This window comes from Diabrotica virgifera, chromosome 6, assembly GCF_917563875.1.
Source record: "Diabrotica virgifera virgifera chromosome 6, PGI_DIABVI_V3a".
In the NCBI taxonomy this organism is placed as follows: Eukaryota; Metazoa; Arthropoda; class Insecta; order Coleoptera; family Chrysomelidae; genus Diabrotica; species Diabrotica virgifera.
This window is the reverse complement of record NC_065448.1, coordinates 50,169,630-50,197,457: the sequence shown is the minus strand read 5'-3', so window position 1 is coordinate 50,197,457 and position 27,828 is coordinate 50,169,630. Positions and strand designations below refer to the sequence as shown.

The following is a 27,828-nucleotide window of genomic DNA, read 5'->3' as shown; positions in this document are numbered from 1 at the left end:
TTTCTATGTTTTTTCATTTCTAAGCTAACAACATCCCTTAAAAATCCACCCCACATCTCTTACGATTCTGAACAACTAGTAGATCTCCTTCATTGTGTAACATCCCCTAATATGACATTACAACATCTTGTCAAAATTCTATTCCCTTTTCATGTTATACAAATGTCACCCTCTTTTGGGGCATGTTACAGCATTTAGAACTAATACAGAATAGAAGAAAATAATTTCTCCTATTTTTAGTTATTGTTGTAAATAGAAACATAACCTACAAAACAAAAGCAATAAATAGTAATAAAAAAGTAATAATTAATAAATAATTTATTTTATAAGTAACTAAAATATAAAATTTCAACTTAAATAATATTATACAAAGTTTATAATATAAACTCAACATGTTCCTGATCACAAAGTAAAAAGTGAAATATTAAATAGAAAAAAAAACAACTTAAGCACATTATTTTTTACTCCGTTTGTGGCGTCGTTCTCTCCCTTATGTGAAACGCAGGATTTGGGAACTGTTCAGTGTCTGGAAAGTACATTCCTACTAAAACTATGGTAAAAATACCAGTTATTAAAATCAAGCCTACTGTAGCTGTTACTGTGTACAAGTGAGCATAGACGTACCTAAAAAATGTTTCGATTAATTGGGGGTATACTAAAACAACATGCAATTAAAGTTTATTTTAAAAATCAAACACTTCCAGCTATTGCTTTCTAAATTTTCACATCATTTATTATACAGGGTGATATTAACGAAAAAACTCGTTTCTTTCTTTTCCACCTCATTGTACTATTTCCTATTCTTTGTTCAATCTTTCCATCACTTCTTCATTTGTAATACGAGCTATGTAAGTCTGATTTTTTAACGTCCATGCTTCAACTGTATACCAAAATGTGATTGTGATTGATTTTTTCACAAAGATTTTGATTGTTGACGAATTTGGAAACCCCGTGATTTATTACCGGATCTTGGGTTCTGATCTCCATGATCAGTAGGATCATATAGTAGACTAAAGTAGACCATAGCATTATTGTAAATTCCCAAAAAACTTTTAAAAACGTCACTACTACGCTCGATACATACATAAACAAATATATTGCTGTTTACTGAGTAAGAAGTGACACCGGTAGACGCCTGGTGGGGATTACTGGTCTAGTCATAATTGGTCAATTATCGAACACGGTTAAAAATTATTAAATTACTAATATGACTATTAAAAAATGGGGGTAGGTGATAAAAGTGAGAAAATTAAGTAGTGTATGTATTTTTAATTATTCTTCTTCTTTTGACATCATAACCATGGATGGGTCTTTGCCTGTCTTCCATTTAAACCTTCCTTTTGTCCTTTTTATCTATTGTTTTACATTCATAGTTTTCAAGTCGTCTTCTACGTCAAACAACCATCTCGATCTGGACCTTCCTTTTTTTCGGCTGCCTGTTAACTTCTATCGTAATATTTTCGTTATTGTCTTTGTATCTTCTTGTCTCTAGGTATACCCCAGCTATAATCGTCTTTACTTTTCACAAATCTTACAATATCGCACAATTTATTTAATTCAACTCCGGGAAACGTAAAATTTGCTTAGGTCATCATATGATGAAATGCATTGTTTGCGAGTTTATAAGGTACATACATACATACAAACATTCATTTTTATTTAAATAGAAGAGGCAATATTTAGATAGCTATTAAGAAATAACGGTTGGAGACAGAAAAGTGAAAATTTAGGGTTGAATGTATATTTTGGTTTTACATCATACAAAATTAAGAAAAAACAGTTTGTCCAAAAAAATAAAAAATAATTATGGGGGTGGGAAGCCCCCTTTCACTTAGGTTGGTCGTACCAACTCAGAAACCTTCCCGGGATCATGTACAACAACTTTGATTAAGGTCATCATATGATGAAATGCATAGTTTGCGAGTCTATAAGGTACATACATACATACATACAAACATTCATTTTTATTTATATAGATGATTTCAGTCTTCTTGCAATAAGCCTCTTTGGTAACGGGTAAATCTAGAAACACGTGTCACGTGTCAGGGGATGGCAAGAGACTCGAATTGAATCAAAATTGAATCAAAACGAAATCATTTATTTTTATTTTCCTTTATTATTTGTTATGTATTTGTACTTGTTTAGATTACTGGTCGATCCTATAAAAAGCTATCCATTTATATGTAATTGCGATATCATAGTTCTATGTTATCTGCATATTTTATGTTCTAATTGTTGATGCAGATAAACAAGATTGTGGAGCTTTTTATGCGTGGAAGCAGGTACAGGGATGTAAACTAAGAATAATATTTGTGAAAATTTAGAAAATAGTAGTATTTGGTGTTTCATCTAATCCATTACCGTAATAAAAATATTACTACAAAGCGAGTTGGCAAGTCAAATTAGTAATTATAATCAAGTTGCTGTTGTAATTATGTTTATAATTATTTATTTGAGAAGACCAAATTGTGCATGAATTCCTAAAGTACGTTACATCTACACTAAATAAATAATACTATGACAATACTTATAACAATACTAGTCCAAAAAGTACACTGCGGAATAGCATTTATGTTCTAAAAGGAAGAATTTGGAAAAGATCCAAGCAATAATAGTGGTAAAATCATAAGAATTATAGGTATAGGATTAATAGTCCATTGAAATGTTACATTTTTTTAGGCCATTCCTTGCATTCGTTAGAGGAGTCAATTTTATTTTTTTTTAATGTGTAGGGGGGATCAGTAGAAGCTTAAGTTTAAGTTTTTGGGGTCGCCACCTTTGTCCCCCGGCCACCATCTTGGAAAAGGGGTGCAAAGGGGTTTTGCGCTATATCTCGTAAACTACAAACCTTACGGAAAATCTAATAACACATAAAATGTAGCAAATTAAATTTTCTACAATTTTGTTTCTATTACTTTTTATCGTCAAGTGGCCAACAAAAAAGATATAAACAAAAATAAGTAAAAATTTTTTAATAGGTTTCCTTTTGGAGGTTATAACTTTTTTTCAGTTCATTTTACGTTAAAATAACAAAGCAATTTTGTAGAGGGTTTTTCAGCGAACAATTTCCACTGTAAAGTTGTTTAATTCTATTTATTTATCTAGGTTTTACAGCGCTCCAAATTTGACCAGATTCTCGAATGCTCATAGGGATACAATAAAAAAAAACGTTGGGCTTACTTTTCTATCTTAAGGGGGTATGTAAACGCCACAGTCAAAATGGTTGGTGATCAAAGGAACTAAACGTTTAACAATTCTTTCAGTAGATGGCAGCACGTATATATATTCGAACATTTTAATAACGACGAATTTTAATTCTATTAACGACGGCGCTGTTGCCATTGCCAAGTACTAAATAGAACTTATGATCGTTACCGATCGATCGGTACCGTTCGCCTTCAATCGTACTTTTATTGTATTTACAGATGAGGGTGTTTAATTCTTTACCTGGAAATGGTAAATTCTTACTATTAATAGATAGCATTGTATAACTAGACAAATTTTTATCTTTTTTTTAAACAATGCTAATAGATACAAAACGTTTCGTTTGGAAATATTGTATCACTTATTGTATTTAGATTATATTTGTAATAATGTGATTTGTAATTTTGTGACAATTATTAATTCTTTACCTGGTCAAAAATATTTATTTCCACCTACCTCTACCGAAAGTATACTTTTCCGGACCTGATTGTAGGGAGCAAAGTTGTACTTTTCCTCCCTAGGGAGGAAAATATTTTTCCTCCCTAGGGAGGAAAAGTAAAAGTGACGTCATTCATGAAATATAACTTATTGACGCCCTGTACAATATCTATTTTCTATTACGTAAGTATCTATACATTTAACGTTTATTTATAAAACAGAATTATTTTGCAGAATGGTAAAAAACAGTAAATTGTTATTTTGATTTAACAATGTTTACATTAATAATTTGACTTATATTTGACAGTTGACAGTTATATTGTACCTACTTGCTAGTTTTAGTTCTAATAAATTTTGTTGGTTAGTTACATAAATAAATTAAGTAAAAATAAAAAAATGACTTGTTATTTGAGGAAGGTGGAAAAACCATATGTATAACATGGGAGTAAAGTGCCTTTTCCTCCCTTGAATGATTACTGCCCTCCGCTACGCGTCGGGCAGTAAACTTCATTCTCGGGAGGAAAAGTAGCACTTTCCTCCCTTGTTATACAAATAGCTATTTTAAACTGATAAAGAATTTTGAAATTGTTTGAAATACAAGTAGTAAATATATACATTGAATCACAGTTTTTGCTCTAAATTTTAAATAATCGCTTGGATTAACATGAAATATGGCATACACATAGGTAACATGTCAACCAAGAAAAGTGATAGTGTGCCGATGTAAGATTTTGCCCTGAGGGTGAGTTTTACCCCATCTCGGGGGTGAAAAAATATACGTTCAAAATAAGTCTGAAAATAGATAAACTGACTAATTCTAAGCAACTTTTGTTCTATAGGATTTTTTCACTAAATTAATATTCGAGTTATTTGCGAGTAAAAAACACGTTTTTAGGCGGCTTTTACAAATAACTCAAAAAGTAAGTATTTTATCCGAAAAAAACATTCTTAACAAAAATATGTAGCTTCTAAAAAAGTATAAAAAAATGGTGTATTAGACCTGGATCCCGCGTTCCAAAAAAAAGTTGATTAATAGCAAGCTGAAAATTTGTTAATAGCTTAATGGTGTCTAGTCGGACAAACTTTGATGTATGGGAGGGAACACTGGAACAGGGGAACTTCGTAACAGGGGGTTACGAAAACGTCTCAGGTATTTTGTCGGACAGAACATCCAATTGATTTGTTACCCTTTCATTGAACTCTCATGCAAACATCAGACTGCTATTACTAACCGACTTGATTACTGTCATTTGACATGTTCTTCGTGTTCCACTCATTAAAATACACAGTTGGTGATAAACACCAGTCTGATTTTTACATGAAAGTTTAATGAAATGCTAACAAATCAATTGGAAGTTCTGTCCGACAAAATACATGGAACGTTTTCGTAGTCTGACGTTCCAAATTTTTAAGCTGTTCCACAAATAAAACTTCCCCTGTTCCAGTGTTACCATACATCAAAGTTTGTCCGACTAGACACCGTTAAGCTATTAACAAATTTTGAGCTTGCTATTAATCAACTTTTTTTAGATACGCGGGATCCAGGTCTATATATTATGAACTTTATGGACCCAGTTGAAACAAAGTTGTAGCTAACAAAAAATAGTTTCATATCCGCCAAATTCCATTTCAAAGTGAACATTTCAACGTGAAATAACCAAAAAATGATGCACTTTTTTGGGGAAAAGTCATTACAACTTTTTTAAAGTGTTTAAAAAATATTTATTTGTTTTTTTTTTTTTAGTTTGAAGCATCAAAACTAAGCAAATGCTCAAAATATAGTTGGTCCCTTTTTTTTTGGTCAAAAACCTCGGGAAAATCACCCCCTAATTATCATCTTAAATCAAATCAATCGTAACCACTTCACAAGCTACTTTCTATCTATCTTTGAGCCTTAGGACCGGTATTTTATGTCCTGGTTAGCTAATCGGGGTTTAATCGGGACAGAAAACTACCTCTTAGGGTCTCTTGCAACGCAAGAGTGCCTCCTCCTCCTCCTAAGTGCCTTCTCTATTGAGGATGGCGATCAATATGGCAAATTTCTCTCTGTTCTGGGCTTGATGTATTAAGTCATTCTCTGTTGTGTGGGTCCAATCTCTGATGTTTCGGAGCCAAGATTTTTTCTTTCTTCCTATGCCCCCTTTACCTTCGATTTTGCCTTCTAATATTACCTGAAGCTACTCAAATTCCCTATGGCGCATTATGTGTCCTAGATATGCCGTCTTTCTAATTTTGATTGTATTGACCAGTTGAGGACGTGTGTTCATTATTTCCAGTACTTCTTCATTTGTAGTTTTGGTGGTCCAGCTTATTCTTAGCATTCGGCGGTACATCCACATTTCGAATGAATTCAGTTTGTTGACATCATACTGTTTTAATGTCCAGGTCTCACAGCCATATAGTAATAGACACCACACATAACACTTTAGTGTCCTCAATCTTATTGTGACTGATTGCTTGGGGTTACAGAGCATTTTAAGCATGTTCATGAAGCCATATCTTGCTATTTCAATGCGTCTTCTAATTTTTTTGAGTGGTCTAGCTGACTGTTTAGCTCTGTGCCCAGGTATATGAAGCTTTGGGAACTCTGAAGGGTGATACCATTGATTTGTATGTTGGAATGTCAACACGGGAAGTTTTTTTCCTCGGAAAATTTTACATTTTCATCTCATTTCTAATTCTTGTTCTTCATGTGCCTTGTCCGTTGTGGAAGTTGGCTATCATCATAGCAATTTTAATTTTGTTTACAGCGTGTCATAACTCGATCGATGTTAGTCCAAACCATTGGCGTAAGTTTTGAAGCCATGAGTGTCTTCTTCTTCCGGGTCCACGTTTACTCTCTATTTTACCCTATATTATCAGCTGCAGTATACGATATTTATCATGTCTCATAATATATGACCGAGGTGTTCACGTTTTCGTTTTTTAATTGTGAAAGATATTTCTTTTTGCTTTCCCATTCGGCGCAATACCTATTCGTTGGTGGTGTGAGTCGTCCAGAATATTTTGAGGATACGTCGGTACACCCACATTTCGAATACCTCTAGCCTTTTCGATAATGTTTCCGTTATTGTCCAGGTCTCTGCTCCATACAACAAGACTGGAAATACATAGCATTTTAGCAGCCACATTTTTAGTGGGACAGATATGTCGCAATGATTGAATATATTTCTCATGTTAAATGTAGCTCTGGCCTTTTCAATTCTACATCGTATTTCGGTTTTTTGATCCCATTTCGAGTTGACGACTGTTCCAAGGTATACATATAATTCTACGTGTTGAATTGGTTTTTTATTTTCAATTGTCTGGCAGGTTTTTGAGTTTTGCTCACCATTGTCTATTTTTGTTTTATTTATGTTGAAGGTTAAATTCTCTTTTTTCACTCGCTCTTTGTAGGTACCCTGTCCATAAGATGCTGAAGTTCATCAATACTGCCAGCAACCACAACTGTATCGTCTGCATATCGGTTTATCTAATTATTACTTCAGTAAATTTCAATATTTTTTTTTCACTTACGGAAATATTTGACATAAATTAATCAATGATTATATAATATTGTTTTGTCTACAATTTTTTTATTAGGATAATGCCTCAACAAATACTAATGGCCATTGGCATGTGTAATGTGTGTAAAAATGTCGATGTCATCGTCTTTACAAAAAGCTAATTGTATCCCAACAATGCATTATTTGCGTTATTATAAAAATTAAATTTGCCAGAAAGTGAATAAAACTTAAATTATTTTTAGATACGCCCCACATAACATACTAGAGCTTAGGTTATCTATGTATTATGTCAAAACTAGTATAATCCCCCAGTAAACACTTTAAGACATTTTGAGCCTAGTTTAACTTTCAACCATTTGTATAACGTCACGGTTTCAAGCATAAAATATGTATATTTGTATTGTAAAGACACTGTGACGTTATACAATCATGATTGAAAGTCAAACAAGGCCCAAAATGTGTACTGGGAGGGGGTGGGGCCACTTTTCTAAACAAAACCGCGTGATTCATCGTATTTCCGTGGTTACAAAACTCGTTTTCAATTGTTTGCAGATTTTCTTAAAATCCGGCAAACGCGCATCTGTCGCCATTTAATACATCACTGCTGCTATCTACTAAATGACACGTGAACTCGTCTTCTCATCTATTAAGTGACAGCGGAACTAATTTATCACTAGAAAAATGCCAACTTATTGCTGTAATATGAACAAAATCCCCAGATTGCAGCTTTTAACAATAATTTTTACCTTTAGGTACAGTTAATTTAAAAATTATAGCAGTACGGACAATGAAATTTTGTTTAAAATAAAGCTTTTTGCATAGTTAATCGTTTCTGATAGTTATTTTCTACCCAAGTTCAAAAATTATTATGCAAAACGAATTTTTACAACAAGTTACTAACTAAGTTATGACATCGACTCCTTTAAGTACAGTTATAAAAAATATACTACTTTCTTTGGAAATTTTAACTAGATACTATTCAAATAGAAAGTCTACAGTTCACGTACATACCACTAAGTTGAAGATTGGTTTTGAAATAGTGACGGTAACTGTACCTAAAAACTATATAAATTTTAACATTGTGTCATACCACCTTAATATTTTTTTATTCATATAATTTATTATGATTTTAACATTCCTATGCTATTTTTAATCTATTGTCAAAGATCTCAAAATATTGTAGTGAAAAATCAAGAGTCAATTCTTCAATGGCAGTGAATGATTCTGCGAGTCTCTTGTAAAACAAATGATGTTAACGTTTTAACTGCAAAAGCACGCATTGTCCCAAAAATGGTATCGATAGCAATACACATACAAAAATAAAAGTAATTAAATAAAACTGCCATGTCTTTTGTATTTTAAATGAATCGCCACGTTAGTGGTGAGGTTAAGGCGCCAGAATGTATTTGATATTTAATTCTAAACAAACATAATATACTCTCTTGGTCCTTTGCACATGTGCGGAATTATCCACGAATTCATTTTAAGGGGCTATCCTAGTGTAAAAGTACGAAATTCATATACTTTTTTTGAGAATTTCTAAAATAAAAAGTACTATACCAATTGTTTTGAAAACTTGCATGAGCATTTATGATAAAAAGAAGTACATGTAAAACAATTTTCATAAAAAATATTGAAAATTAAACGATTTATGCGCCATCTACTGACACCGTGAAAATAAAAACATGGCCCCACTGCTGCCATGATTGGGACTAATAGAGATACTGAAACATAAAATTTCAAAGTGGTTATTGAAATATAAGTTATTTCCTATACCATATCCTATACCTTATACTATAGCAATTAGCTAAAACATTTTCAGTTTCTAAAACCGGCAAATTGACATTTTTTATCCGATCAAAAAACCCCCAGTTGATAGTATAGAAAATAACTTATATTTCAATAATAACTTTGAAATTTTATGTTTCAGGGTCTCTATTAGTCCCAATCACTGCAGCAGTGGAGCTATGTTTTTATTTTCACGGTGCCAGTAGATGGCGCATAAATCGTTTAATTTTCAATATTTTTTTTATGAAAATTGTTTTATATGTACTTATTTTTATAGTAAATGCTCACGCAAATTTTCAAAATAATTGGTACAGTACTTTTTATTTTAAAAATTCCCAAAAAAGTATATGAATTTCTAAATTTTACACTAGGATAGCCCCTTAAGATTATGTCTCCTTTGTAATCATATCAGTTAAAACCATGAAATTAAGCCGCATGTCTTCCTAATATACAATAAATTCAACAAAGAAGCCCAATATGACGAAAGACTGGTTGATTCCCACATTGGACGTTGGAATTTAGATTTTTGATAGCGTGTTTGTTGTATTTCTGAAACAGGAAAGTAATGTGAAACACAATGTAGGAGCTAGTAGTAGCAGGAAAACTAGTACAGGTGATATAAAGTACGTACCGCAGAGATATGTGGGGAGGCACAAGATCATGAGAATTTAGAATGAAAAAAGGCATAAAACACTACCTTTAATAGAAGATATTTTTGCGGCATTGAAAGGTGGAGAAAAGTTTACTAAACTAGATTTCAAAAATGCGTATAATCAGTTAGAATTAGATATTGAAACATCACATTTACTATCTTGGAGCACACCTTACGGAATTTTTAGAGTTAAAAGACTCCCTTATGGAACAAAACCAGCTTGTTCTATTTTTCAGTGTATAGTGGAGAAAGTTTCGCAGGGATGTAGGGGTACAGTCAATTATTTAGATGATGTAGTAGTTACAGGGAAAGATAACAAAGAACATTTAGAGAACTTGGCCGAGGTTTTTGAGAGACTTTTAAAAGCAGGATATAGATTAAATTTGAGTAAATGCGAATTTGCTAAATATTGCATTTTTCATTTAGGACATAAAATTTCAAATAGGGGGCTGGAAACAGATAATAATAAGGTAGAAGCAATTGTGAAATTGCCAAAACCAAAGAATTTGACAGAGTTAAGATCATTTCTTGGTATGATAAATTATTATTCTAAATTTATTCCAAATTTAGCAGATAGGGTGAATCCATTGTATAAACTTTTAGAAAAAAATAGCAAATATTTATGGACAGATAATTGTCAAAAATCATTTGATGCTATTAAGAAGGAGATAACTTCGAGTCAGGTTTTAATGCATTTTGATCAAAATAAACCTATTAGACTAGTTTGTGACAGTTCAGAATATGGATTAGGTGCGGCATTATTGCATGTGTTGCCAGATGGATCACAACGCCCAGTTTGTTTTATATCGAGGGTCCTAAATAAGGCAGAGAGAAATTATGCAATGGTCCATAAAGAAGCCTTAGCAGTTGTTTGGGCAGTACAGAAGTTTTATCATTATTTAGCAGGTAGAAAGTTTGAAATTTTGAGTGACCATAAACCCCTGCAGGCACTTTTTGGCGAGTTTAAAGGTGTCCCCAAAATGGCCTCAGCAAGATTACAACGTTGGTCATTGTTTCTATCAGGATTTGATTATGTTTTTAAATTTATTAAAGGAGCTGACAATGTGCAGGCAGATGCGTTGAGTCGACTTCCTCTAGAGAAGACAGTAAGAGAAAAAGAGGAAGATGTTGATTATCTACATTTTATAGAAGGGTTAGCTCCAATCGATACCCTCAAGGTAAGGGCAGAAACCAGGACTGATCCGGTGTTGGGTCGTTTGTTTAACCATATTAGGTATGGATTCCCAGAGACAACAGATGAGATAATGAAACCGTTTTTTAATAGAAAAGAGGAACTATCTGTGGAGAAGGGGGTGATTATGTGGGGATTTCGAGTAGTTGTGCCAACAAAGTTACGAAAACAATTGCTGTTAGAGTTACACAATACACATGAAGGAATTTCCAAGATGAAAGCAAATGCACGAGCTTATTTTTGGTGGCCAACTTTAGATACAGATATTGAATCTTATGTAAATAGTTGCAAAATTTGTTTAGGTTTGAGATCAGAACCAAGTAAAGCTAAGCTTATATCATGTGAAAAGGGAACATGTATGTTTGAGAGGGTGCATGCTGATTTTCTAGGTCCCATAAGAAATAAAATGATTTTGATAATCATCGATACTTTTACAAAATGGCCAGAAGCATATATTATGAATAATTTAACTGCTGCGGAGACTATTGAAAAATTTAGAGATTGTTTTGCTCGGTTTGGGTTACCTAAAGTAGTTGTTACAGACAATGGCCCTCAATTTTCATCAGGTGAGTTTTCACGGTTTTTACATAATAACGGTATCAAACACTCTACGTCACCACCATATCATCCAGCAACAAATGGGTTTGCAGAGAATTTTGTTAAGACATTTAAAAATGCTGTTTTGAAGGGATTGAAGGATGATGACAACTGTAATAATTCATTACAAACTGTAATCAGTAAATTTTTGTTCCATTATAGAAATTCAGTACACTGTACTACAGGTGTATCACCCTCCAGTCTTGCATTTAAACATAAAGTTAAAACTCGATTAGATTTGTTGTGGACAGGTAGTGGGAATCAGAGTTCTAAATCAATAGATAGTAATAAATTAAACAGTAATAGACGAATTGAAACTTTTCAAGTGGGGGATAAAGTTCTTTGTAGAGATTATCGTTATCCTAATCGTAAAACATGGGCAAAAGCAATAATAGATGAAATTGTAGGTGACAGGATATATTTGTGTAAGTTAACACACGAGGGTTTAATTTGGAAAAGACATTTAGACCAGATTTTGAGAGATAAGGGTTCTGATTCTAACTATGAGAGTCTTAATGAAACCATTGTAACTGATGTAACTAATAATAATAATAGAATTAGTAGCAGTGTTGAACCCTTCGCAGCTTTAACAGAAGGGGAAGTGTTAAAACAAAGTGATATGGAAGCGAGAAATTTTGAAGAGTCTGGTAATGCAGTAGCAAGTGAAACAGTGGTTAGTGAGGGTAATGTGAAACCAGAGACCAAAGGAAGTGTGGCAGAAGTTCCGAGTAGGCCAAAAAGAAATATAAAACCTCCTGTGCGTTTAAACTTGTAGTGGGGAGGTATTGTAGTATATTATAAAAGAAGAAGAAAAGAATTATGTCGATTGTCAACGGATAAGTTAGGTTAGGTTATAATTTTCTGTCAGAATATAAAATGTTGTAATTAAAGTTGATTTTTAATAATTCACATTTTCCCTTGCATCACATCAAAGTTCATCTAAGGATTATTGCATGCACACGACCTGGCACTTGTTGGTACTCATAACGGATAACCAGAGAATGATGCAGCGACTAATAATTGATATATGGAATGAAGAAATAGAAAACAGTGAAGTTAGAAATAAACATTAACAAATGCAAGACTATGACAAAGGGTCACCAGGAAAAGAATATTGGAGATGAAACCCAGAGTGTTATGTAAAAGACAAGAATTAGAGATGGTGACAAGAGCCTACGAGTATCTGGGTAACATTTTATAAAACGATGGAAAGCTAGACTTAGAAATTGCAAATAGTACAAAAAAAGGATCGAGAAATAAAAAGAAAATCAACCAAAAACTAATAGGGCAGTCAATGAGGGTATTTGGCTCCGAATTCCATCCTACTACATCGATTTACTTGATATTTTCACAGTAAGTAGGGAATAGCTCAAGAAACAAAGTCTACCCATTGCCGATGTGCGCTTTTATCTTGGGGGTGGTTCCCACCCCTTCTCGGGGGTAAAAATGTTTTGGTTAAAATAGCCACGGAAAAGGCTAGAGAACCTAATTTTAAGCAAAAACTGATCTATGATTATTTTTTGAAAACTCAATGTGTTTGAGTTATTCGTGGTTGAAAATTGGCCATTTTTATTGAAAAATAACACCTTTTCGGACAAATTTTTGCGAATACCTTAAAAACTATGCATCTAACAAAAAAGCTATATAAAATATTTCTCTAGGTTGTAAAAAAACAAAGAGATTCGTTCCTTCATAAATCTTCTAGTTAAAATACAAAGAGGGATATGGTAGGTAAGAAAAGTTTGTATTTTTGCTGAATGCTCAAATCGGTGTATTCAACTTGAAATAACAGAGAAACTGTCGATTTTAGGTGTTCAATGATACTGATAACTTTTGTAGTGCTTGAAAAGATCTTTTAAAATGAGCAATACTAATTGTCGATCACATGCAAACTAAGCGAGATATTCTGCAAAAAAGTTAATGACTAATGTATTTTAAGAAGAAATGAGAAATATATTTAACCCATCATCCATCAGAATTTAAATACATCGTTTTCCTTCTACAATACTTTTTATTATAGTGTTATTTCTATTTTCAAAAAGTTGGGCTGAATTAAAATGAATGGTTTTTGAAAAAAATAAGATCAAATTATAGAGCGCATTTTTAAATTTTCTTAAAAATCTTCTTTTCCTCCATGTAACTCGAAAAAGATAAGAGATACGAAAAAAAGATACCATACAAAAATGTAGGACTTTTTCAGATAAAAATTTCTTTTTTATTTTTCATTACTGTATCTCTTATCATTTTCAAGTTACATGGAGAAAAAGGAAGATTTTTAAGAAAATTTAAAAATGCGGTCTATAATTTGATCTTTTTTTTTTCAAAAACCATTCATTTTAAACCCGTCCAACTTTTTGAACATACATAGAAATAACACTATATTAAAAGGTATTGTAGAAGGAAAACCATGCATTTACATTTTGGTGGATGGGGGTTAAAATTACTTCTCATTTTTTCTTAAAATACATTAGTTATCAATTTTGTTTGCAGCATATCTCGCTAGTTTTAATGAAATGGACCTTTCATATAGTTCATTTTAAAGGTCTTTTCAAGCACTACAAAATGCATTAGTAGCATTATACACCTAAAATCGGCCGTTTCTCTGTTATTTCAAGTTGAATACACCAATTTGAGAATGTACCAAAAAACAAACTATTTTCACCATCTCTTTTTGTATTATAACTAGAAGATTTATGAAGGCAAGTGTCTCTTTGTTTTTTTTAACCTACAAAAATGTTTAATATAGTTTTTTTAGTTAGATGCATAGTTTTTAAGGTATTCGCAAAAAACCGTTCGAAAAGGTATTATGTTTCAATGAAAATGGCCAATTTTCAACCACGAATATCTCAAAAGTATTGAGTTTTCAAAAAAATATATAGAACAGTTTTTGCTTAGAATTAGGTTCTCTAGCGAATTCCGTGGTAATTTTAACCAAAAAATTTTCTACCCCTAAGAAGGGGTGGGAACCACCCCAAGATAAAAGAACACATAGGCATAGGGTAGACTTTGAATTAGGAGATAAGTAGACGCTAGGCCCAAAATTTTATTAAAATCCATGCAGTAGGATAGAATTCGGAGGTAATATCCTATTCTTGCTCCCATTGACTGGCGTACAAGTTGCGTGCATATAACACAATCCCAGTACCAACACAATTAATGCAAGTTAGATTTGGATACAAATAAAAGACACGAAAGTAGCATAAATGCAGCAAAAATGAACTCGATAGATGATAGATTATTGACATTTTTTCAAAACATCTTCACCATTCTCTTTGTACATTAGTGTGACAAAGTCCAATTACTCGTTTGTCGTAAGAGATACGAAAAAAGTTATTTAGGTAAAAGTTGGGGCACATATAGTACCATAATTTAAAAATACTTTCAAATATACAGGGGCGTCCGTATTGACAGGGTGACACAATATTATGTTTTTTTAAATGGAACACCCTGTATATTTTTACATTTTTGAATTCTCCTCAATGTTTCCTTTCTTAAAATATAGGGTTTTGTAATATTATACGAGCTAGTTTAAAAGATACTTACGTTTTTCTGTTAATTTCGTAGCAATATTTACACCCCACCCCGTAGAATTGTAGTGATTCGACATAAAATATTTATTTTATGTTTAAACGATTTTTAATATAGTCTACTATTGTTAAACATTAACAGTACAGCAAAATGTTTAATTTTAGTATACAGGATGGGTTGAAACTCGGAATGAGTATTTTCTGAGTTTTCTTAAATGGAACACCCTGTATTTTAGTATTGTAATGAAATGATATTTTATGGTACTTTTTTATTTCTTAAGCATTCCCTATACCTAAGTGCTTTAATTTGTATGTTATTCGTGATTCTTTAAGCCAAACATTAATTGCAACAAAAATTACGCGAAATTTTATTAGGTGGCCGTGAAAATATCCAATCAAAAATAATTTTTCGAAAAAAAAATACATAATAATCTAGCCTGATCCTTAATTTATTAATATTGGATGAGATATCCAAATGCATTCGTAGTTAAATTTGTTGGTGCTTAAAATATTAATCAAACATACAAAATTCTCCCTAGTTCGCTATGACACAAAATTTGCTTAAACATTTGACATTATACTATTTATATAGTTTCAGTTGATTTATTATCATTACTTATATTAATTTTTCTAATGAGGAACTGATTAAAATGGCTTTGTGTTAGGAGAGTATAACAAAAATGAACTACTTGCAATAAAAATTTATCATCAGCAATTCCCTGATAGACGACAACCACGAAGAGAAACTTTTGCAAGTATACTAAAACGGCCTCAACAGACTAGCTACTTAGATTGTAAGAACGGTTGTACTAATATGCAGATTCTCAGTGACACTAAGGATTACATTTAATTCCTGTTTTCTTCATTTACAATAGTTTTTGTTCTATCAGATTTATCATAATCTAAGTGTCCAGTCCGTTAAAACCGTTCTAGTATATTTTCAAACGTTTCTCTTCTTGGTTGTCGTCTATCAGCGAATTTCTGATGAAAAATTCTTATTGCTAGTAGCACAATTTTGTTATACTCCACTAGCACAAAAATCTTATTAATCAGTTCCTGATTAGAGAAATTCATATTAGTAATGGTAACAAAGCAACTGGAACTATAAAAATAGTATAATGTCAAATTTTTAAGCAAATTTTGTGTCATAGCCAACTAGGGAGAATTTTGTATGTTTTTATTAATATTTTGCGCACCAACAAACTTAACTACGAATGTATTTGGATATCTCATCCAATATTAATCAATTACGGATCAAGCTAGATTATTATGTATTTTTTTTTTCGAAAAACTATTTTTGATTGGATATTTTCACGGCCACCTAATAAAATGTCACGTAATTTTTGTTGCAATTAATGTTTGGCTTAAAGAATCACGAATAACTTACAAATTAAAGCACTTAGGTATAGAGAATGTTTAAGAAATTACAATACTAAAATACAGGGTGTTTCATTAAAAAAACTCAGAAAGTACCCATTCCGAGTTTCGGCCAACCCTGTATACTAAAATTAAACATTTCACTATACTGTTAATGTTTAACAACGGTAGACTATATTAAAAATCGTTTGAACATAAAATAAAAATTTGATGTCAAATCACTACAATTCTACAGGGTGTAAATATTGCTACGAAATTAACAAAAAAACGTAATTATCTTTTAAACTACCTCGTATAATATTACAAAACCCTATATTTTAAATAAAAAAACATTGGGGAGAATCCAAAAATGTAAAAATATACAGGGTGTTCCATTTAAAAAAACATAAGTTTGTGTCACCCTGTCAATACGCACGCCCCTGTATATTTGAAAATATTTTTAAATTATGGTCCTATCTGTGCCCCAACTTTTATCTAAATCATTTTTTTTTCATATCTCTTACGACAAACGAGTAATTAGACTTTGTCACACTAATGCCCCACCCTGTATGTGGGGTCGGCTTCCCTAATTACATTTCTCCATAATCTTCTATCTTGGCTAATATCAATATCAATTTTAATAACATCTCCTGCCTAAGCGTCTCCTCTAGGTATTTTTCTCCTGCTGCTTCCAGGAACTTACATCTCTGCAATTCTTTGTATTGGGTGATTAGTATCTCAAGTTGAACGTGCCATAACCCTCTTAACGTATGCTCCCTCATTCACGCTATGTGGTGCTATCCCGAGACTTCCCTGATATATCCATTTTTAATATCCTTTTTTGTTACAATACTCGTCACAGTGTCGGCATATTCGTTGGTACACTTTCATTAGAATCTTTTTGTTACACAACACATAACAAAAGCTACATAATTTTTTAAAAGAAAATAAAAAATTATAAAAGTGAAAATATTTTTTTCTTTTCTGAAGATTCCAAAATAAACTGACGTGGAAATAGCATAATATAATTCAGTTTGTTTAGAATCAAGTTACCAAAATTTACTACGTGACATCACACTAGCATATGCTATGTATTGCGTTTATGTTGCGAACAATAATGTAGTTGTACCATTCCACTCGTAGTAGAAATAACATGAGACCTTACCCTTTATCCATATATAGCATCCTTATAATAGCATCATTTAGTACTTAAAAAGAAATCTTAAATTGTTCAGATTTTTTTAAACTATTCATCATCAGTACAAATAAATGATGCATTTTCAAAGGTCATAACGAAGGGCCATCCATAAAATAGAAACTAAAGACAAACATTTCAATTAGAAAAAAGTATCGATTTAATTTAAAACATCAGCCTGAAAAATCAAATCTACTAATTTACTAAATAGGCAAGAATAAAAGTCTACAAATACATTCAAACGTTGAGAGTTCTAATGTGATGTAATACAAACTAACTACTGAGATGTTAAACCACGCATAAAACTGGAAAATAATTTAAAACAAAACAATTAGTAATAAAGATATGAGTTAAGCTTATACTGATACGCTTATAAATGTACAGACTAAAAAGGATCCATGCAAGAATTTAAAATAATGTTGCCGGAGTGTTAGAAAAGGTTCAGGGAGCATGAAATCAACGATAATACTAGTAATGGAGAAGAAGAAAACGGTAATGAGGAAATACATCATAACGAGACAAATCATATAGGAATAGCGACATGGAATGTGACATCTCTAACAGGCAAGGAAATAGAAGCTACAGAAGAAATGGAAAAAATGGATGTACAAATATTGGGAATAAGCGAAACAAAAAAGATAGGCAGAGGACATATAGATATCAACGAGAAATATAGCCTATATTCCCTAGTACTGCAGGGACAAAGAGCAAACGAAGAAGTTGGTATAATGGTGAATAAAAGAAAAGAATCAAGGATAACAAATTACGAAGCAGTATCATCTAGAATAATTACAGCCCAAATAGAACTAAAAGATAAGATGGGGATAATACAAATATACGGACCAACAGAAGGTAGTGAAGAAGAGGCTATGATAGAATTCTACAACGAACTCCAATATACATTAGATAAGTTAAGAGAGACAGGAGAAAAAATAATAATTTTAGGAGATTGGAATTCTAGAGTACGTAAGGACGTTAATAGGGGATTAGGATGTATTGGACAATATGGGGAAGAAACATTAAATAGAAACGGAATTAAAATGCTAGAATTCTGCCAAACGAATGACCTGATAATAGGAAACACATTCAGTGAACAAACCATTGAAGACAAATATACATTTGTGGCTGAAGAGAGAAATGCAAAGAGTTTAATCGACTATATAGTATATACGAGAAATTTGGAACAAAAAATACAAAATATCTTAACGGAAAAAGAGCCGGAGCTGTCCACACAACACAGGCTTGTCACTGCAAAACTGAAGGATGAAAAAATAGAGGAGGTGGAAAGAAAAGAGTACAAGAAAGTAAAAGTAAACAAACTAAAGATAGAACGAGTGCGAGAACTTTACAACAAGGAAACCCATAAAAGATTGAGGCAGATAGAGTGCCAAAAAGAAACATGGACAATGGAAGAAAGATGGAAAACTTACAGGGAAGTATTAAAGAAAACAGCAGCTGAAGTATGTGGAATCAAAAAATGTAATAATCAATTGAAAAGGACAAGATGGTGGAATAAAGAAGTGAAAACAGAAATAAAAAAGAAGAAAATGGAATGGAAAAAATACATCGAAACGGGATTAGAAGAAGATAAAGAAGAATATTACAAGCAGAGACGAATGGTAAAAAAGACAGTCACACAAGCAAAAGCAAAATCATGGAAAGAATTTGGAGAAAAACTACAAGAAGGATATATAACAAATAATAGAAACTTTTGGACGACAATACGACACATGAAGGGGGGAAAACGAAAGGAGATAAATGCAGTAAGAGATACATCAACGCAAATTCAAATAAACCCAGAACAAATAGCTAGGATATGGAAAGAATATTATGAGGAAAAATTTGATACGAAGTAACACAGGTTGACAATGTAATAAATGAAGGCCAAGAAAACACAGAGATAGACCAAATAAGTAGAGAAGAAGTAATAGAAGGAATATCAAACATAAAAATAGACAAGGCAGGAGGAGATGATGAAATTGAACCGGAAATGGTAAAATACATGGGAGAAGAGGGAATAAACTGGCTATGGACAATATATAAAGAGGCGTAGGAAAAACAAACAATCCCTAGAGACTGGCAGAATAACATAATTGTACCAATATACAAAAAAGGAGAACATATAAACTGCGAAAACTACAGAGCTATATATCTGTCATCGGTATGCTTTAAAATGTATACGAAAATAATAGAGAAAAGACTAAGGCACGAAGTAGAAATGAAATTGGGAGATGAACAAGCGGCCTTTAGAACAGGAAGATAAACAAATGACAACATATATACCATCAGGAACCTAATCGAAAGATGCTTAGACACGGGGGGAAAACTGGTATTAGCATTCATAGACCTAAGAGCAGCATTTGACACGATAGAAAGACAAATTATAGGGGAATGCTTGAGGAAAATAAATGTACCAAACGGATTGATAAAAATTATAGAAAGTACTTACAAAGAGGTAAAAGGAAGAGTACAAATAGCAGGGGAACGATCAGATGAATTTAATTGGAATAGAGGTATTAAACAAGGAGATAGTCTCAGCCCTTTGCTATTCATAATCGTAATGAATGAATTATGTAATAAGAAAAACTAGAGCAAGAACCAACCAACTACAGACAATAATCGGATACCATAGATTACAACCGGTAACAATAGAGTCCTTAATGTATGCGGACGACATAGTACTAATAGCAGATTCCGAGAACAAAATGCAGAAACTAATGGATATATGGGTAGAGAAAATAGAAGAGCTAAAAATGGAAATAAACGAGGAAAAAAGTAAGATAATGATAATCAACGGCAAAGAAGATAATGAAATAAAGATAAAATGCAAAAACTCAGAACTGGAAATAGTTACAACTTACGAATACCTGGGAAGTATCATTACTAACGACGGAAAAATAGACTGGGAAATAACAAATAGAGCAAAGAAATCAAACAAGCTATACTATGCCTTAGCCCCAATACTGGGGAAAAGAGAACTTGCAAGAGAGACAAAAATAATCATATATAACACAATAGTGATACCGACTGTGCTCTACGCAAGTGAAAACTGGACAATTCTGGAAAAAAATAAGAGCAGAATAAATGCAATGGAGATGAGACATTTAAGAAGGATAGTTGGAAAGACAAAATGGGATAGATTAAGCAACGAGACTATTAGGAGAATGGCCAACCCAGAACCAATAATGAATAAACTAAAAAAGAGACAAATGAATTGGTATGGGCATTTGATGAGGATGCAACCCAACAGAATTACGAGAAGAATCCACGAAGCAAGGAACATTGCAAAAAGAAAAAGAGGCAGACCAAGGAAAAAATGGATACAGCAAATAGTAGAGGCGGGAAAAGTTAAAGGAAAATCACTCGAGGAATTAAAAATAATGGCGGAAAACAGAAAAGAATGGAAGAGATGGGTGAATGTAAATTAAAATAGCGATCCCAAATCCGACACCCTGATAGGGTACAAGAAAGGGGAGAAAGAAAGAAAAAAAGAAAGAGAGTTAAGCTTATACTGATACGCTTATAAATGTACAGACTAAAGAGAATCCATGTAAGAATTTAAAATATTGTCGGAGTGTTAGAAAAGGTAGAGAAAACAAGAAAACCGTGGTTACCAGGGTATTGTTGTGGTATAGATTAGTGATTACAGTGGAAAACCGTAAGAGGAAAGACAGGAGTTCCTTAACTCCCTTTAAGCAGCGCAATAAGTGAGCAGATTACCAACAGTAACCCAGAGAGAAAATTAAGTTGGAGATAGTTATCAGCAGGAGGAAGAAACGAAAAAAGGTAATATCGTCGGCCTCATATGAAAAATGCCCAAATCCAAATTAACAAATTTTACAGGAGACGCAAAAAACTGATTTCAATAACCATTAAAAGAATGAGTTTGTAGAATTCTTTTTTGAGGTTCTAGCGACATCTATTGACTTTTTAAAACTTTTTTGTGTTGCTATGCATGCGTACCATACATATTAATTAGATGGCGCAAAAATCTCATTTTTGCTTATTTTGGGACTTAGGCACTTTTCATATGAGGCCGACGATATGTTCGTTCACGGACCCTGTCGGTGACTTTTAGTCCACGACAACGCATGCGCACTTTAATTCCATATTATATTTATTTAATGTATTATCGTTTATTGATAAATATACCAGTATATTAATAATTAATAACTAATTAATAATATTAATTAACAGTAAATATACCTTGTATATTTATCTATCAACGGTATTATTATGTTATTTTAAAGTGCGCATGCTCCACTTGTCGTGGATTAGTCCCTGACTGTGTCCGCGAACACACACGAATATATTAATAGGTATGTGGAATAAATTGAGTAAGATACAGAAGAGCCGAAACAAATAGTGAACAATATCTTTTGATAGCAAACTCTGCAAAAAACAGAGTAATATGGACATACAAAGCTAAATTAATAAAAATTACAGAAGTATGAAGGGAATTCGAGAAATTATCAAGAGTTTTATATCAAAAGGTGTGTCTAAGAAAACTAAAGTATGTAAGTAAATAAGGTAATATTATACACCTCAGTGATAACGCTGGTTACGTTTTATTACTGCGAATTATGGATCTTGATGGAAAATCATTATCGCGAATGTCGTTACAACCCTCGAGTCTTTGCGCGTTTACTAAGCATTACTTTCCATACCTGTCGATTTTGCGCCACTATTTCTTATTACTTCACTCGCATTTTTCCTGATCCCCTCTATCTACATCTAACAGAACAGAAAGTGCAGGTACAGGGGAGTAAAATGACAGGTCTAAAAAATGTGAGGTAGGGTCACATGGAAAATTTCGGCAATACAAAGTGGTACGAAAGAATGAAGCAGAACATTGACAGAAAAGATAAGAAACGAAATACCAAAAACCAAATGTCTAACGTTAATAGAGGTAGACCTAATAGTCCAAGAGGCAGCGCTGAAAAATCTCTTTGAATTTACTAAAGCTAGATTTTTCACAGTTAATTACTGTGATTGTGTAGAGAAACATACTGCGGTCGGTCAAGCGAAACGTAGAACAGGGGTTACTGAGAGGGTATCAAAGTTGCTTTCCTACGAAGGTAATTAAATCCATTTACTAAGGCTGAAAATCAGTACACACATTCTAAATTAAATATAAAAGTTATTATAGTCGGTCAGTTGTATGACGGGACAGAGCCGGTCGGTCGGCCCCAGTGAATGTACAAGGGTTATTCACTATATTTTGACCCCCTTGTGCTCTGCTTTATTTACAGAATTAGAAAAAAATGTAAAATACAAAAGTTATTCGATTTTTAAATTATGATTTTTTGACATATATCGTACTAGTGACGTCATCCATTTGGGCGTGATAACGTCTCGACTATTTTTTTAAATGGTAATAGGGGTCGAGTGCTAGCTCATTTGAAAGGTTATTCAATTCTCTATTCAGTAATATAAACATTCTTCTTCTTCTTCAAGTGCCATCTTCGTTCCGAAGGTTGGCGATCATCAGGGCTATACGTATTTTCGAAACTGCTGACCGAAACAATTCGTTGTTGCTACAGCTATACCATTCCCGTAGATTCTTTAGCCAGGAGTTTCGTCTTCTTCCTATGGACCTTTTTCCTGCTATCTTCCCCTGCATAATTATTCGAAGCAGTTCATATCTTTCGCCTCTTGTAATGTGTCCCAAGTATTGCAGTTTTCGTTTTTTGATCGTAAATATGACTTCCTTTTCTTTATTCATTCTTCTAATATAAACATTAACACGATTAATTATACAGGGTGTCCAAAAATTTTTTTTAAATTAAATTAATTGTGTAATTAATATTTCAAAAAAAAATTTTTTTGGACACCCTGTATAAATAATGATCTTAATGTTTATAGTACTGTATAGAGAATTGAATAACCTTTTAAATGAGCTAGCACACGACACCTATTCTCATTAAAAAAAATAGTCGATTACGTCATCACTCCCAGATGGATGACGTCACTAGTATGATATATATGTCAAAAAATCATGATTAAAAAATCGAATAACTTTTGTATTTTACATTTTTTTCTAATTCTGTAAATAAAGCAGTTTACAAGGGGGTCAAAATATAGTGAATAATCCTGTACATTCATTGGGGCCGACCGACCGGCTCTGTCCCGTCATACAGCTGACCGACTATAATAACTTTTATTTATATTAAATTTAGAATGTGTGTACTGATTTTCAGCCTTAGTAAATGGATTTAATTACCTTCGTAGGAAAGCAACTTTGATACCCTCTCAGTAACCCCTGTTCTACGTTTCGCTTGACCGACCGTAGTATGTTTCTCTACACAATCACAGTAATCAACTATGAAAAATTAAAGTAAATTCAAAGAGATTTTTCAGCGCTGCCTCTCCCTCTATAAAGTTACTATAGGTTAAGAGCTGGCAGGACGAAGCTGAAAACGGGAATATTTATGGAAACGGGAACCCTCATGTGCAGAGAGTGTAAGGAATTGTGCTTTTGTATTATTTATTTGGTTCAATCAAGAAACCAGTCGATTTACATATAATCACTGAGACATGTGAGGCAAGGCAGTCAGGTAAAAGGCTGTGTCTTAGTTGTTTCGGGGATGACATACTAATTGTCTAATAGCTACGACGTGATTGGTTACGTAGTACCTAAAGAATATTTGGTACAGAAATTTCGACGGGGAAAAGTCGATAGAAAGGTTAACTTTATATGAGTGCTAAGGAAAGTTATTTTGCCAATTTATTTACTTATTTTTTATTTTCAGACAAACTTTTTAAATCATTTCTAATAGTATTCCTGACAAACTTAAAGCACTCTAACTCATTTAGAACATTTATATTTTTATAATTTAAGCTAAAATATAAATAGGTCATCAACACATAATATATTATTTAGAATAGGGTCTAAATGTCATCAATACTGTAGATATTTATATAGAGTGGACCACTGAAAACAGTGTACCATGATATTTGGCAATATTCATTAGGTTTTGTGAAAATGGGGAAAAACAAGTCGATTTTTTATTTCAATAGGGATACATATTAACGATAGTCATCTGTTATTTGTCGACCCCTCTACAGACAAGGCGAAAACGGCGGGTTCTTTGGAGAAAATACTCCCATGAGATTTTTTTGCATATTCACATTCGTGAGATATTCCAGAATAAGATTCAAGGTCACCCACGCGAAAAGCGGTCCAAATTTTTTTCACAATTTTTTTTAATCTAATTGCAAAAATAAATACTTTGGCCCGGACAAACTTTTTTTACGTTTTTTGGTCTATACTGGATAAAAAGGGTCTCTTATAATTTTTCTCTAAAGTTAATAGTTTTCGAGGTAAAAGCATTTTAAAATTGGAAAAAACGAAAAATGGCGATTTTTAAGGTTAAAACTTCTCGGTTAAAAGTTACTATGAAAATCGTGACTAAATCAAAGTTTACAGCCCCTCCCCCCCCCCTACAAGATCCTGAAGAAATTTTTGTCATTATTTGATTACTAAGCTGTTATTTTTTAAGTAAAAATAATGAGCGCCATGCACGTATTAGGCGGCCGTCCATGATGAGTGCTAAAAAGATGCCATTCAGGCAGTCCAATGGCGCATCACACTCGCACTCACATTTACAGCCGCGTCAATACGACCTTACCGCTCATTATTAATAAATAAAAATAACAGCTTAGTAATAAACTAATGACACAAATTTCTTTAGGATCATGAAGGGGGAGGGCTTTAAATTTGATTTAGTCACTTTCTGACTTTCATAATAATAATCTTTAACCGAGTTATTAAGTCTTAAAAATGCCCATTTTCGCGTTTTTCAAATTTTAAATTGCTTATATCTCGAACACGATTAACTTTAGAGAAAAATTACGAGAGACCTTTTCTGTCCAGAATGGTACGAAGAATCAAAAAAAAAATTGTACGGGCCGAAAATATCGATTTTTGCAATCTGATTAAAAAAAAATGTTAAAAAAAATTGGACCACTTCTGGGGTGATTATGCAAAAAAATCTCATGGGAATATTTCTTCCAACGAACCCGCCGTTTTTGCCTTGTCTACTATTGCCGTTTCACAGCCCACAATTTTTATAGCGAATATACCGTGTGTGGCAACATCTTTAGAGGGGCATTTTAATGTAATATTCAGGAACCCCTGATTTTATTTCCATATTAACGATAAATAGTAATAAATTCCTGAAATATTCTATAAGTAATAAACTGAGGGGCACAAAAATAATATGGATTGAAGGAAACTACATAAAAGAACTATCTATCTAAAAAAGTACTAGCAGAAGCAGAAGTTTTAACTCTTCCAATCAAGCAGAACTAAAGTTAAAGTGCATTAATTTGTCCGAAAATCTATTAATAATTAAACTTACCTAAAATACCAAGCCGCTAAGAGTATAATACTAATAAAGCCAAACAGGAAATTCCCTAAGTCCCAATCCCTATTTTGATTATTGTTATTGTTGGCCGAACCATTTGTGTTTGGGAAAGAATAACCTTCCCTTCTGCTTTCGGTACCACTAGACCGATTCGGTTGAGACCTCTTCTGGTGTATCAAACAGTGGACGACACAATTGTCAAACAGTCCACAATTTTTCAGGGTTTGCGTGTCTGGTTGAAGGACCTGCCCGTTGAATATCAACCGTATCAATTTGTTGGAGGATAATTCTGGCACGAAATTTCTCCTAAAATTCATAATTTTATTAATTTAGAAAATCACAAAGAAAATACCTTGTAATTTTAAACAAATAAACAATGCCGCAGTCATGTTCGGATGTTTGAGAGATGTGGTCTGGAATAACCCATGTATGAGAATGGACAGCAAAGTTAGAATTTATAAAACTTGCATCAGACCTGTTATGACCAGTGAGTTATGTATTGAATCAAGAGAAGACACCAATAAAACCAAAAACATGCCACGAACAACCGAAATGAAGACACTAAGAGCAATTGCAGGGAAGACAAGAAGAGAATACGAAACAACATCATCAGGGAACAATGTGGCGTGCAAGATGTAGTAAGATGGGGTAGGCAAAGATGAAGAGAATGGTTCAGCCATGTAAAAAGAATGGAGGAGCACAGACTACCAAGAATTACGCTAGCAGGAACACCAGCTGGTAAGCGTCCACCGGGGAGACCACCAAAAAGATGTAGACATAACTGGCAGTCTACCTCTCAAGAAATACTTCAACGTTGGAATTAAGAGATCGACAGATTATCTTGATACTGGGGGTTGTTACCCCCGATGATGGGGTTGATTAAGTTGAAAACACTATTTACCAGACATATATTTATTTGGAACACTAGATACGCCAGTAACTAGTTGGTGGACAAAGTCTATGATCTAACCCCGTCCATGTCTGAATAATGAATCAATCCCTTCTTTACTTTCTCCGTATCTATAAATAAATCGTAATTGTTTTGTTATGATTGACGACACCCGAATGTGACCGTGAATTACTAATAATATTAGAATCGCTGACTTTGGAGTTTTCAAAACGAGTGGCCTACATTGCAACATCAATGTCACCTATTTATGTAATGTAAACAATGCATGTAGACAATGTTTGTTTAAGACGATTAATTAATTAAATCAATATGGATTACTCTTATTTTTTTATGCTAATATAAATCCTGTACAAGATGTACAACAAGTATAAGAAGAAGAAGACAAAGAAAATACCCCTTAGAGGACGGAAGGGGCTAAAGAAGCTAGTCCTAAGAATTGCAACGCTAAATGTCGGAAGTCTAACAGGCAAAGAAAGAGAGCTCGTCAATTTCGTGCGGAGAAGGATTGGTTTACTTTGCAAAGGTAATAAGTCGAGAGATCTTGGAGATGGATGCGAGTTAATATATTTAGTAGTTCGAACGATCATTGTAGAAATGGAGTAGGTATTATTTTGAAACAGTGGAAGGAACATCTTGTAAGGGTAACCAGAAATAATAGGATAATGAGCGTCCATCTGAATGCAGGCAACACCAACGTGAACATCATTTGTGCCTACGCCACACAGGTAGGATGTCAAGAACAGAAAAAGGAGGAATTTTGGAGTGACCATGATTGCGAGATGCTCGAGACTCCTGAAGACGAAAAGTGTTTTATTGAAGGTGATTTAGATAGAAATATTAGTAGAGAAAGAGCGGGAATAGGAAAAGTTCGTGGAAGTTTTGTGATGGGAATGAGAAATATTGAAGGACATAGTGTGATTGACTTTGCAGTGGCTTGGGATTTGTCTGTGGTTTGTCTATAGTAGCTGGGGAAGGGAAAGTCAGATAGACTTTGTGGTGTGTAGAAGAAGTCAGCTAAAAAAGGTTACCAACTGTAAAGTGATAAAGGGTGAGTGCGTAGCTAGTCAACACATACTACTGATAATCTGATAAGA

The 27,828-nt window shown here is 33.1% G+C and overlaps 1 protein-coding gene across 1 annotated transcript in view; it reads right to left on the bottom strand.

The window, feature by feature from the left end:
• Positions 1–305: 305 nt before the first annotated feature.
• Positions 306–27,828, bottom strand: part of LOC126886954 (transmembrane and ubiquitin-like domain-containing protein 1) — a 113,665-nt gene continuing 86,142 nt past the window's right edge. Inside the window, exons 5-6 of the mRNA XM_050654142.1 lie at positions 25,819–26,130; positions 306–624 (exon numbers count right to left, since the gene is read on the bottom strand). Of these exons, the coding sequence (XP_050510099.1) occupies positions 462–624; positions 25,819–26,130 (475 nt within the window). The 3' untranslated portion in view covers positions 306–461. The remainder of the gene's footprint in view (positions 625–25,818; positions 26,131–27,828) is intronic.